At 43.7% G+C, this 14,467-nt stretch overlaps 1 protein-coding gene across 1 annotated transcript; it reads left to right on the top strand.

The window, feature by feature from the left end:
• Window positions 1-962: 962 nt before the first annotated feature.
• On the top strand, window positions 963-2,421 carry LOC135517246 (ribosome biogenesis regulatory protein homolog). The gene has a single exon (XM_064941374.1). It carries the CDS (start codon window positions 1,012-1,014, stop codon window positions 2,071-2,073), a length of 1,062 nt encoding a protein of 353 aa, XP_064797446.1. The 5' UTR covers window positions 963-1,011; the 3' UTR covers window positions 2,074-2,421.
• Window positions 2,422-14,467: the final 12,046 nt, after the last annotated feature.

Here is a 14,467-nt window from a genome sequence, read left to right on the forward strand (position 1 = left end):
TACTTACAGAGTAGCCTGCAGTAATTAGCCTGCAGGTCCTGTGTGGCTCAGTCGGTAGAGCATGGCGCTTGCAACGCCAAGCGTCGTGGGTTCGATTCCCGCTGGGGCCCCCCATATGTAAAAGGAGTGGTCCCAGCCAACTTGTAAGTCGCTTTGGACAAAAGCGTCTGCTAAATGGGATATATTATTATTACAGAGCACCCTGCAGAGTGTGTGTGTAGCCACTTTAGCTACTCATTAAGATTCCCCTCCTCACACTACCTGCAGTACATATAGCAATGTCACTGGTAGGCTCATTTCCATAGCTGTCAGAACCTTGGCTCTCAGAGTGAGTCTCACACTGGATATAATTAGTGGGGTCCAAAATTATTTTGAAAATAGCATGTGGGGGGCAACACAATCAGTCTGTATGTATAGAGGTTGATAAAGTCTTTATAAAGTCTTGATAATTATCAACAGGTACAACTTGATAAAATGTAATAGACATAATGGCTCAACATTGTTACCTGTTTGTCCCTCTATTCTCTCTGCTCCTTCCACAGAAGACCGCTGTATGATTGGGTATTCATATGCAACATCACAGCCAAGCTCTCGGAAAAGAGACAGTCTTATTGAACATCAGCTATTCTGCCAAAAACCAATACACAGACCCTGAAAAGAAAGTGAGTTGGTTGTGCCATTCTTTAGTTTAGAGGTCTCAAGGGACATCAGGTATGCATTAAATAATATTCTACTTTGATAGTGATAATCAAGTAATATAACTCAACTATTCACTTTCTTCAAGTGAAAGGCTGTATTTAAATATATATATATGTTTTTTTTGTTGTTGCCATGACTCAAGTAATACAATGACACCACCTAGTGGACACAAGTGTGGAAAAATAAATTAGAATGTAGAAATTTGAACCCGGAAATAAATGAATGACCTTTTCACGTGACCTGAAACACACGTGGGACCCGTTCTTTATTATACCTCAGTGCTTGAGGCCGACATGCTTTCAGAAATCCAAAATGGCTGCGTGCAGTATAGAAGACTTGCTTGCTAAAGCTGAACAAGATGAGGCTGAAAAACTCAAAAGTATCACCGTTCAAAAAGAACTGGACCTCGAGTTTGACATCGGAAACTTGGTCGCATACGACAAGAACCGTATTGACATTCGACAGTTTCGTGAACAGAAGAAAGAGGATTTCCTGCGTTCGCTGGCTCGTGACAACACGCAGCTCCTGGTTAACGAGATATGGAAGCATCCAACTGAGAGAGTTGAGGAGGTAATCGTAGTCAAACTACCCGAGCCGACCACTCCACTGCCGAGAGAGAAGCCCCCGCCAAAGCCCAGGCCTCCAACCAAATGGGAGGAATTCGCCAAACTGAAGGGGATCCAAAAGAAGAAGAAAACTAACCTGGTATGGGACGATGTTGCCAAAGAGTGGAAGCGGCGTTGGGGCTACAAGCGTGTCAATGACGGCACAAAAGAGTGGCTGATTGAGGTTCCCGAAACGGCAGACCCTAACGAGGACCAATTCGCCAAACGCAACAAAGCAAAGAAGGAGAAGGTGGCAAAGAACGAGCTGCATCGCCTGAGGAACATAGCCAGGGCACAGAAAATCAAAGTACCAGGTGTTGGACTCACACCGACCGCCCAGCAATCCAAAACTGACCTGGCTAGGGCTGTCAATGTGGCCAAGTCATCCACCGCTTCCGCAGGTAAATTCCAAGACCGCTTACCTAAGGAGAAAGCTCCCAGAAACACCGGGAAGAAGAGGAAATTCCAGCCGGTCATTGGTAACTTTTCCAATGAAAAGCAGAGGCAGCTGGATCTGTTGAAAGTGCTGGACAGTAAGAAACCTCGTCTGGACGTCAACAAAGCTGTAAACAAACAAATGCGAGAGGATGACCGAGAGGAGTCTGCAGCTAAATTTAAGAAGGGGGGAAAGAAGGGACGCAAGGGTGGTAACTTCTCTGGAAAAGGAAAGGGTGGTGGTGGGAAGGGCAAAGGTAAAGGAAGAGCAGGGGGTAAGGGTCAAGGACCACCTAGTGGTAAAAAAGGAGCTGGGAAACCAGGGAAGCGCTAAGGAGGACCTTTTGGAACTTTGCATGTCATTCATAAGTGCCTTGTCTCAGATGTATCGGACTGCACAATATGAACTGACTATTTCATTACGTCTCCCACCTGCACTGTCATATTGCTGGGAGCGATTCCTGTTTTGTTTCCCCTTTATGCAGGTCAGGTGTAAGAGGGGAGGTGTCTTCTGTCCCATCATGCACATTTCTAAATGGCTCAACCATGATGTGTGAAATGGAATACGATCTTTTATTTACCTCATCAGTCCTCAATTTGTTATAGATTTGTCAATGCAATGAACAACTTTTTGGTACAGGGTTATGTTTGATATTTCAAATTAAAATCGACTTCAAAAATATATGCTGTGTTTAAGATTTTCTAAGAACGTAGGGCACAGTGCATTGTTACTGCACACAATAGCAAGTGCACAACTTCCATGTGATGGTTACAGTAGGGCTGCCACTGGTCTGTAAACAACAAAACAAATATTTTAGGGACACTTTAAAGGATATGGGTCAACCAAGAAATACCTGTCTCTCTGAAGGCTGCTATTTTTCTTTTTGTCCTTCACTGAATATTAGTCAATCATTCTGTAGATTTTCCCACTGCATGTGTATGACAGATGACATGTACAACACTTGGGGGCAGAGAGGAGAGGGAGGGTTGAACACAACTCTTTTTCATTATGCTCCTGTAGAAAAGTGCTTAGGAATCCACAATTGTGGCTGCATGTCAGTATGAATGTGCTCTTGTAGTAGACTGCCTCTCAGTCCCATCACTCCATAAGGGCCAGATGGAATTGACTGAGTCCTGCCCAGAAATAATGTAAAATATGAACAAATACAATTGTACTGAATACAGACAATGCTGTAAAGTAGTTAATTGATACGAAAATGTTTCCTGGAATCAGATTAAGCCTATTCCTACACTAAAAAACATTTGAATATACATTTAGGCACGAGTGGACAGTTTTAACTAGGCAAGTCAGTAAAGAACAAATGCTTATTTAAAATGACCGCCAAACCCTAACGACACTGAGCTAATTGTGCGCCGACATATGGGACTCCCAATCACGACCGGTTGTGATACAGTCTGGAACTGAACCAGGGTCTGTAGTTATGCCTCTAGCACTGAGATGCAGTGCCTTAGACCGCTGTGCCACTCGGGAGCCCAAAAGTTTTGCTGCCCCATGTGAGGATCATGGTCTGGGAAACTGAAACTGTAAGTAGTGTCATATGATGATTTAAACAGAGCCTGTCTGTCTCTAATGCATTGCATGTAGACCTAATGACCAAGAATAGAGGTGATGTAATTGGACTTTCTTAGAAACATACAGTACAGGAGCTGGGCCTGCTTATCAGATTAACTGTGCTGTTGGTTATATAAAACTGGCTTTGGCCCCAGTGAGATAGGTGCCCTCTCAGGTCAGCTTTCCATTCACCTGGCCAAGACATTACACCTGGCCATACCAATCAAGGAGACCTACACAGGGAAAAAACAACCACGTGAGCCTGGGATCTGAATTAATCATCTGCTGCTGCAAGGTAAAATGTGAAACCAAATGATATTTTCAGTGAATACGAAATACTTACCTCGATTAGCAGCTCTTCATTATGCATAGCCAAAGTTATTTTCATAATGCATTACGTACTGTACATCTGGTCAAAATGACATCAAATAACTATCCATGCAGAAATAGTGGGGCAAGATGAATTGTACCCTATTCCCTCTGGGGAGTACTTTCATCCAGAGCCTGATATGCCTGTACTCAAGAATCACTTCGCGATAGTCTAGGGCAGGGGTCCCCAATTCAATTCATCCGTGGTCCCATTTTTGCTTGAGCGGGTGGTTGGAACATAGTGTTAAATCATTTGTACACTAGAATCAGATATAGTATTTGACAAAAACAGACTAATTTCAAACCTTTATTACGTTGGGATCCGATCACGTGCCTCTATGCGTGGGAATACTTGGGAACAGATGTCATAAATAAGAATCACTTTGAGCTGATTTCCTAGTGATTTTTCTATCAGTTGTGTCCAACAACAAAAAATGTAGCTCAGAAAACTTTGGGGACAAATAAAATTATCCGCGGGGGGTCGCCTATTATAGAACTATAAGACAGGGTTTCCCAAACTGCACCTGGGGCCCCAAGGACCGAGTTTGAGAAACCCTGGTCTAAGGGAACAAAATCCTAAACGTGTTGTGTGCAAAACAAGGGAAAACTGAGGAGAGATTGAATTGAAGTTAGAGTTTAGTGTGTGCAATCTATAGGTACTTCAACACTAATACAAGACTAAGGAGGACAATGAGGTTAATCGTCTGTCAGGTGTGTCTTAACTTCTGCTCTGCTACTAAACTACACACCGCTATCACACACCACGTTTCCCCATTTGAAAGCAGAGCTAATTCTCAGCCCTTTTGGCTCCAGACAGGCAGCCATAGTCAGATCTATTTTCCCTCCCTATCAGGCCAAATACACTGGAAATAGGCAAATCAGGACGTGAGTTCTAGAGCTCTCCATTGTGAATGCAAGTGTTCTTTCATTTCTCTTGCATATCATGCCCAGAGACACAAATGGATCTCAGCACTAGATATACTTTTTAATGTCTACTCATTTGACCAAATTCAATGGAGAGTTGACAGTTAATTTGCTCGTCTCATCAACTTTCTCAAGCAGTTACCCTTCCAAAAAACCTGATCGATTGCACTTGTCAATACAAGAATATACTGTAATTCTTACAATAGACAGATTGGGCACGTTACAGATAGGGTTGTATATACAGTATCCACCACATTATTGCTCATTCAGAGATGTGGTTGTTTTGTTTCTGACTGACTGCATAATCTCCCACATTTTTGATGGATGGTGTTTGACTGCTGTCACAAGCCAGCAGCAAAGCCCCTACGCACTGGGGAGGGAGGGGGCGAGGCAAAGGGTCTAACTAACCACCATCTGTTGACTGACTGGTCCATCTCCAGACCCACCCAGTCAAAACCCCATTCATCACATGCCCATCCTGGTCACTGCTGGGACACACCACACACATCGTCATTGGTAAAAATCAATCAACCGCCCTGAAGTGAAATTATGAATTCTGTTGGGGCAGGGAACCAAGGCATCAATCCCGGGCCACCTCATGCCTGTAGCCAGATGGAGGGAGGACAATAGGCAAATTATTAAATCAAATCAAATATATTTATAAAGCCCTTTACACCAGCAGATGTCACAAAGTGCTTTTGCAGAAACCCAGCCTAAAACCCCAAACATCAAGCAATGTAGATGTAAAAGCACGGTGGCTAGGAAAAACTCCCTAGAAAGGCAGGAACATAGGAAGATATCTAGGGAGGAAGCAGGCTCTGAGGGGTGGCCAGTCCTCTTCTGGCTGTGCCGGGTGGAGATTATAAGAGTACATGGCCAGATCGTTCTTCAAGGTGTTCAAACGTTCATAGATAACCAGCAAGGTCAAATAATAATCACAGTGGTTGTAGAGGGTGCAGCAGGTCAACACCTCAGGAGTAAATGTCAGTTGGATTTTCATAGCCGAGCATTCAAAGGTCGAGACAGCCAGTGCGGTAGAGAGAGAGAGAGAGAGAGAGAGAGAGAAAGAGGGGGAGAGAGAGAGAGAAAGAGGGGGAGAGAGAGCGAGAAAGAGGGGGAGAGAGAGAGGGTTGAAAACAGCAGGTCCGGGACAAGGTAGAACGTCTGACAAGGTAGAACGTCTGACAAGGTAGAACGTCTGACAACGTAGAACGTCTGACAACGTAGCATGTTCGATTACAGGTTGACAAGTTGAAGTGGTCAAGCAATGTTTATAGATGGGTGTTCAGTGACATTCCACTATTAGTGCACACTAGGATTAAGTAGTTAAATTAGAATATGATAGTAAATTATGTTTTGATGCACTTGTTTTGACTTCAAAATAAATGTCCAAAATTAATTTCGAATTATATGATTTGCTAGAGACAAAAAATATGTAGTCAAGCACCATAATGTAGTTAAGCACCATAATGTAGTTAAGCACCATAATGTAGTCAAGCACCCTAATGTAGTCAAGCACCCTAATGTAGTCAAGCACCATAATACAGTCAAGCACCCTAATGTAGTCAAGCACCGTAATGCAGTCAAGCACCATAATGTAGTCAAGAACCTAATGCAGTCAAGCACCGTAATGTAGTCAAGCACCATAATGTAGTTAAGCACGGTAATGCAGTTAATTACTGTAATGTAGTCAAGCACCGTAATGCAGACAAGCACCGTAATGCAGACAAGCACCATAATGTTGTCAAGCACTATAATGTTGTCAAGAACTATAATGTTGTCAAGCACTATAATGTTGTCAAGAACTATAATATTGTCAAGAACTATAATGTTGTCAAGAACGATAATGTTGTCAAGAACTATAATGTTGTCAAGAACTATAATGTTGTCAAGAACGATTATGTTGTCAAGAACTATAATGTCGTCAAGCACTATAATGTTGTCAAGAACGATAATGTTGTCAAGAACTATAATGTTGTCAAGAACTATAATGTTGTCAAGAACAATAATGTTGTCAAGAACGATAATGTTGTCAAGAACTATAATGTTGTCAAGAACTATAATGTTGTCAAGAACGATAATGTTGTCAAGAACGATAATGTTGTCAAGAACTATAATGTTGTCAAGAACTATAATGTTGTCAAGCACTATAATGTTGTCAAGAACGATAATGTTGTCAAGAACGATAATGTTGTCAAGCACTATAATGTTGTCAAGCACTATAATGTTGTCAAGAACAATAATGTTGTCAAGAACAATAATGTTGTCTAGCACTATAATGTTGTCAAGCACTATAATGTTGTCAAGAACGATAATGTTGTCAAGAACGATAATGTATACACAGATGATTGAAAGTCACTTTGGACGTATCCTAAATGGCATATATCACCTTGGCACATTTTTCAGATGTACGTGGTATATTTTCAAAACTCTTAGTACAAAATTCTAAACAGATAAGACTTGTAATGCCTCCAATCTTATGTTCAGATCCTTTGATTGTGCATTAATTGGGGTTTCACATATCTTTCACCCGTGAGTCATTCATGCAAAAACAAAGTTTTCTGTGAAATACCATGAGGAGATTTAGTTTAGTCCCCAATACATCAGATAATGATAGGCACACCATTTTAACTAACATTTCATCTAATAGCAAAAAATACAAGATAGACATTTCAAAACGGTTATTTCTGTAAAGCATTGGGGAAGTATTCAGACCTCGACCTTTTCTCCATTTTGTTACGTTACAGCCTTATCCTAAAATGGATTTAATTAAATGTTTTCCTCATCAATCTACAACCAATATCCCATATGACAAAGCCAAAAAAGGTTTTTAGAAATGTTAGCAAATGTATTAAAAATAAAAAAAACAAATACCTTTTTTAAGTGGAAAGTGGAAACGTCTAGGAGCAACAACGGCTCAGCCGCGAAGTGGTAGGCCACACAAGCTCACAGAACGGCATTGCAGAGTGCTGAAGCGCATATCGCTTAAAAAATGGTCTGTCCTCGGTTGCAACACTCACTGTCGAGTTCCAAACTGCCTCTGGAAGCAACGTCGGCACAAGGGCTGTTCGTCGGGAGCTTCACGAAATGGGTTTCCATGGCCAAACAGCCTAGACTAAAATCACCATGCCCAATGCCAAGCATCAGGTGGAGTGGTGTAAAGCTTGCCACCATTGGACTCTGGAGCAGTGGAGGCACATTCACTGGTGTGATGAATCACGCTTCACCATCTAGCAGTCAGAAGGATGAATCTGGGTTTGGCGGATTCCGGGAAGACCTGCCCCAATGCAGGGGGCCAACTGTAATGTTTGGTGGAGGAGGAATAATAGTCTGGGGCTGTTTTTTATGGTTCAGGCCCCTTAGTTCCAGTGAAGGGAAATCTTAATGCTACAGCAATACAATGACATTCTAGACAATTCTGTGCTTCTAACGTTGTGGCAACAGTTTGGCGAAGGCCCTTTCCTGTTTCAGCATGACAATGCCCCCGTGCACAAAGCGAGGTCCATAAAGAAATTATTTGTCGAGGTCGGTGTGGACTTGACTGGCCTGTACAGAGCCCTGACCTCAACCCCATCGAACACCTTTGGAATGAATTGGACTGCCGACTGACTGCGAGCCAGGCCCAATCGCCCAACATAAGTACCCGACCTCACTAATGCTCTTGTGGCTGAATGGATCAAGTCCCTGCAGCAATGTTCCAACATCTAGTGGAATCTCTTCCCAGAAGAGTGGAGGCTGTCATAACAGCAAAGAGGGGACGAGCTCCATATTAATGCCCATGATTTTGGAATGAAATGTTCGACAAGCAGGTGTCCACATAGTTTTGGCCATGTAGTGTAACTACCACCTGGATTCACCTGGTCAGTCTGTCATGGAAAGAGCAGGTGTCTCTAATGTTTTGTACACTCGGGGTATATGACCTAGGCACTACATCATTTTGGTGCAGTAGTTATCAGTTTTGAGCAGATTGATGAAGTGATTGTTCATTGTATTGTTAACAAATTACAATAAAATCGTATCAAAAGTAAGTGAATACTGCATTTTAAAAAGCAGATACTTATATTGAATATGTATCTAAATTGGAAGAGTGATTTGGTGCAGCGAACAAGTGACTTTGTGAATTTGTTTGTTGTTCTCAGTCATTTGAAAGTGTGCTTAGAGTTTTGAAAAATGTGTCATTTTGATGGTCTGTTTAGATTTCTTTGCTCAGAGTTGCAAAAATATGCCACATGCTTGTGAAAAAGGCACCAAAGTGATTGAAAAAAACTAGATGGAGATAATGCCCGAATAAATCTGCCAGTCACAATTTGCTTGAATTATGTAACGTATGTGTGTGTGTTTGTCTCTGCTTAACTTTGTTTGTGTTTCTGGATATATGCTTACGCTGGGGGGGTGTATGTCTGTTCCAGTAAGTGCTGCAGTGGATTAGTCACCTGGTTTATTTAAGGCAGAGAGAGGGTGCAGACACATCAGTGCATAACTGCCTAGTTGTACATAGAGTACATAGTTAATGAGAGACTGGGTTGCTTAGTCAGTTAGTGTGTATGACTTAGGTCCTAAGTCATTCAGTCAGCATGCAGAGCAACATCTACAGGCAGCAGAATGAGCACTTTGAAGTCTTTACTACTGTCCTCTCCCCACAAGGTGAGTAGCACAGTAGCAAGTTACTGCTTACATCAATGTGCATATATAGATATAGATATGTGTGTGTGTGTATATATCTCTATATGTATGTGGGTATCTGCAGTGGGCTAGATGGGAGAAGCTTGGCAAGGAAATACACCTTTCCGAAATAAAGATGCTGCAATTACTGCATCCAAAGTACCACAGTTGACTGTAGTTACTGCACTGTTACTGCAGTTTCAAAACGGCCGTCTTTTTTTGAAAGTGCGGTGCTTAACTTGTATGTGTGCAGCACATTATTAGCACATTATTGTAATTATTAGCACATTATTGTAATTATTAGCACATTATTGTAATTATTAAGATTCATGATATGGACTTTTCAATGATGATTAAAATTCCATTCCATTTGATTTGAAGTGTATCCTGCAGTTGTTTATTTTGCATACTGTATGGTCCTGGGTATTGATGGCAGACTGAAATACATCTAGAATCATGTTGTTCTTTTTTCCACCAACTTTTTCTTCCCTGATGCTTTGCTATAGTTCTTTGTGATGGGAGCTATTTTTTGCTGATTCATCTCTCCTTGTTTACCAGTTCACCGGGGACGATGCCAATTCAGACAGGCAGAGGCTGACCAGGCAAGTTATTTTCCTGTTAATGCTCACTCTCAGATCCTCAATATTTATTAACTATGTTGAATGAAAATATGCTTGGATGAATTCAACTTGTTGATACAATTGGTAGATTTGCTCCGCAATTCACCCTCATATCCCCTGGATTCTGTTCATGCAAGCATGAGACATCTAGTGTAGATTGTTTTTGTGTCTCCAGCTACACGTGTCTGTAGAGACAATAGCATTAGTTAGTTCAAATTAGATGCTGTCTGTTATGTCATTCATTACCATGAGACTAAAGAGAACAGATCATGGAGAACAGCAGGTGATTGGGTTTCTTTTGAACTGTGAGCCAGGTAATCCATAGAGTTTTAGCCAGCCACCTAATCCTCTTCATTCATTCAGGCATAGACTCAATGTGAATGAGCTGTGGTAAAGGAATGGAACAATGAATTGGACATGTCATGATATATCATATAACCTTACTGTAGAGACAAGCATATACTGTGACAGACACGTGCTCAAATACTGCATCTGTCTTGTTACATATAAAATGTATTGAAGTTGCATTTCTCGATTAATCCACTAGATGGTGGTAAAGCGCAGCTACAAGCCCCACTGGCCAGATGAGCTGGCGCTGACCCGGGGGGAGTTCATCCTAGTTCTGTGTAAAGATGATGAGGCCCGGTGGTTTGGGCGGCTGCAAAATGGACAGCAGGGATACTTCCCAGCCTCGCATGTTGTGGAGCTGAGCCACCAGGTTAGTGGCTAGTGGAAATTGTCTTATGCTAGGCAAAAGCAACATTCCGTCTCTGAGTGTGGAACAAGGCTCTATTTATACTCTATTCTATTTATAGTCATCAATCAAGACTTTAATTAGTTAAATCAATCGTGTTGGTGCTTGGCTGAAATAAAAGCCTGCATACACACCTTGTATGCCCTTGCACTGCTCGCAGATATAAGATTGCCACCCCTACTATTCATAAAGAATAGCTCTGCTGATTTACAGAAAAGTATGTCTGGTTAGAATAGCATACCTGAGTTTTTGACAGGACAGAGGGATAGCAATACAGAACAGTCCCAGCAGTAATCCCACCCTGTCATTGACACACCTCTGTTTGTGTTGTTAGGACGATGAGCCAGCTAAAGACGTCCACCGCTTAGCGAGACGGGGTTCAGCTCCGGCCACGTATGCAGGTGGTACTGGGTGAGAGCAGCGCGCCCAAAACACACACACAGATACACACTCAGAAAGACACAAACACACACTATCCTCAATCAAACCCCCCTCCACAAGTGCGTGTACACAACTCATACACACACCCCAGCAGCTGCTCCCCACACACACACACCCCTCACTGCCTCCACCTCCTCCAGTTCCCCTCCGCCCAGCGCACCCTGAACAGGTGGCCCCTCTCATCCCTCATTAGTTGACAAAGCACACAGATTACACCGCCCCCCCCCCCCACCCCCTCACCGCTCCCTCCCTGATCAATTCCCACTCACTGCACTGCTGCTCCCTCACACATTGGACCACAGTGGGGGCTCACAGTCACAGTCCTGCGTTCAGGGAAGTAGATGAGGGCTCCCTCTTTCCCTCAAAAAAATATTGTGTTTCATAATGTCAAACAGTGGAACAGAACTGTCTGTATAATCTGACTGAAGTGCCCTCAGTGAACGTGGAAATGTAAACAGTAGTTGGATGTTGTTTTAGAGATGATTCAAGATTATACATCTTAGTTGTGCCGTGTGACTTAGGCCCCTCCTAATGTGTGTAGAGGTGAACGTAGCTCCTTGAGCTGCAACAGCCTGCACACACACACACACACACACACACACACACACACACACACACACACACACACACACACACACACACACACACACACACACACCAGAGTGAGCCCCCTGAACAGCCCTGCGCTTGTCTTGTCTGCGCTGAGCGCTGGAATTTGGGTCAGCGGGAATAAACATGTCCTTTGTGTTTGTTGTGTCTTCTTTGTTCTCCAGCGCACTCAGGCTGCAGGCCCTCCGCAGAGCCAGCAGAGCAGCGGCAGGAGGGGGGCCGGAGGGGGCCGAGGGGGAGAGAGAGGGCCCCATCCTGATACTGAAGTCCCAGATCTCTCTCCCTAACAGGCTGCCCCAGCCCCTGCCCCAACCCCAGCCACAGCCACAGGCATACAGCTCCCCAAGCTTCCTCCACAGGATCCTATCCAAGCACCGTCGGAGGAGTGATTGTCATGGGTCCAGCAACACGGGCTACATGGCCGACTAAGATGCTACGATGGACGGTGGTGTGTGGGGAGAGAAACAGGCACAAGAGGAGGAAGGAGGGAGGAGAGAGGAGGAGATTGGTTATAGCGAAAAGTGACTACATTTTGTGCCCACCCCCAATGGGGCCAGGTAGGGTTGCCATAGTTACATCACTAATGCTAGTCTATGACTGAACTGCTGGCTGCATCATTGGAGAGCTGGAGTGAGGGTAACTACTTCCCTGCCTCCTCTGTAAAGTGTTTAAGAAATATCAATGGTGTACCGTATATACATTTTCCGGGATTAAGATGTGACATTAAGCAAGCCGTAAATTGAAGGGTTGAATAGGGGGATCAGATTTATGACTATATTTTATGAAGCTAACTGTGTTTACTTCAGCCAAATAATGTTCCATGAGTCTGCCTGAGCTTTCTGTTCCATGAGTCTGCCTGAGCTTTCTGTTCCATGTTGTCATCCATATTAGGCTGTATTCTCTGCAACTACGGCGTTCCAGAGCAGCACTAAATCATTGATATATTTCCTTTTGACTATAAATTGTTCAATTTAATTTGTGTTAAACCCAACATCAGCCAAGAATGTATTTTTCATAAAAAATAATCAAACCCGTACTTGCGGCTTAATTCTAGTTAGTAACATATTCCACTACAGCATGTACCACGGCAAGAGTCTTCCATTCAACGGAGCTGAAAAAAGCCCTGCGAAGTGAGAGGATGTGTGATTGAGGCGTGTTGAAAGGCACTGCCAAAGGAAATGGCATCATTATTGTGAAGGTTGCCCAGGCAATGGTAAAACAGCTCTCTCTCTCTGGGCTCCACACAGTCTTCAGTGGTACCTCCCAGCATGGCCACGACTGGAGTACGCTGTAGAATGTATCCTTTGAAAGGGCAACGCTGTGGAATGTATCCTTTGGAAGGACTAAAGCTCCAACTCTCTAATCCTAATCCTAACCTTGACCTCTATTAGATTTAGACACCACATCCACCAGCCCAGTGATGTGTCCATTGATAAACTTAGATCAGATCTATTCTAACAAGGACCATATCCCCACCTGATATGTGAGATTATGGCACTAGCAAGTAGTAATGCGAACTACGGGGAATGCTGGTTAAAAAAGTAAGCGTTTAAAAAAAACACCAAAGCCAAAAGCCGTCCTGTAATTTATGACTAGTTGCATGGTCAGTCTGAACCTCTGTATTGTTGAGATGGAAGCAGAAATAGTGTCTGAACAGTTTTCCAACATCTTGGTGTTCCCTCGCACATCTTCCTGATTTCTTAGTATGTGATATAGGATGTTTGATGCTGGACGCCTGGCTGCCACAGCCATCTGCTGAGAAAGGCTTAGCGCCTCTGAGAGAGGAGCAGCTTTCCCCCTCTGACTGGCCTCTCCTCTCTCTACTCTCCTTCATCCATTCATTCATTCAATCAGTGCTTTAATTATCTTTAATCCACGGTCAAACTCTGCCTCTCTCTAACTCCTGGAATAAAGCCTTGCTATGTTGACATCCAGTGGGGACAGTGACAGCTACACACAGAGTGACAGAGGCCCTACTCTCATAGAGGCTAGAGGCCCAGAGGGCTGGTGTGTGTGTAGAGGGGGGGGGTGTTCACCTGCCTGACACCTGTTCTTTCCCCTCCTCACCTGTGGAGCAGCAGATGCTATGCAGGAGAGTGCTGAGCCCTGCCCCACCCCCAGTGAACACAGTCTGTACCCCTCATACACTGTCTTCCATGCCCATTCAACCAGGAAACCTTGATAAAGCACACACACACACACACACACACACACACACACACACACACACACACACACACACACACACACACACACACACACACACACACACACACACACACACACACACACACACACACACACACACACACACACACACACACACACACGTTACACCTCAGATACACCCAGAAAGAAACGCAAACCACACAGACCAACCCAGTCTAATGTATTGTATCACCCCTCATTGTGAATCTGTTGTTTGTTGCTAAAAGTGTAGTCAGGCAGCAGGCTCCTCTAGTATACCAGTTAGGTACCGCTGTTCATTAGTGAGCCTGTTTAACCTCACAGCACTAACATACACAGGGGAACTGGAGACCTAAGACCTATTTACAGCAGAAAGGGACCAAAACACACACACACAATTTGGTTTTCCCGCCTAAAGTGTCTCATCCCCTCAGTGGTGCTGTGTGTTCAGCAGGACACCAACAGGGTGCCTGCCAGATGACTGCCCTGTCAGTGCTATAATGGCTGCCATCTGCTGTCTGGCATACACAAAGGCTGGCAGTGGCAGTATGTGTGTGTGTGTAGGGGAAATACGGGTGGGGGTAGGACC

Source organism: Oncorhynchus masou, chromosome 28, assembly GCF_036934945.1.
Source record: "Oncorhynchus masou masou isolate Uvic2021 chromosome 28, UVic_Omas_1.1, whole genome shotgun sequence".
In the NCBI taxonomy this organism is placed as follows: domain Eukaryota; kingdom Metazoa; phylum Chordata; class Actinopteri; order Salmoniformes; family Salmonidae; genus Oncorhynchus; species Oncorhynchus masou.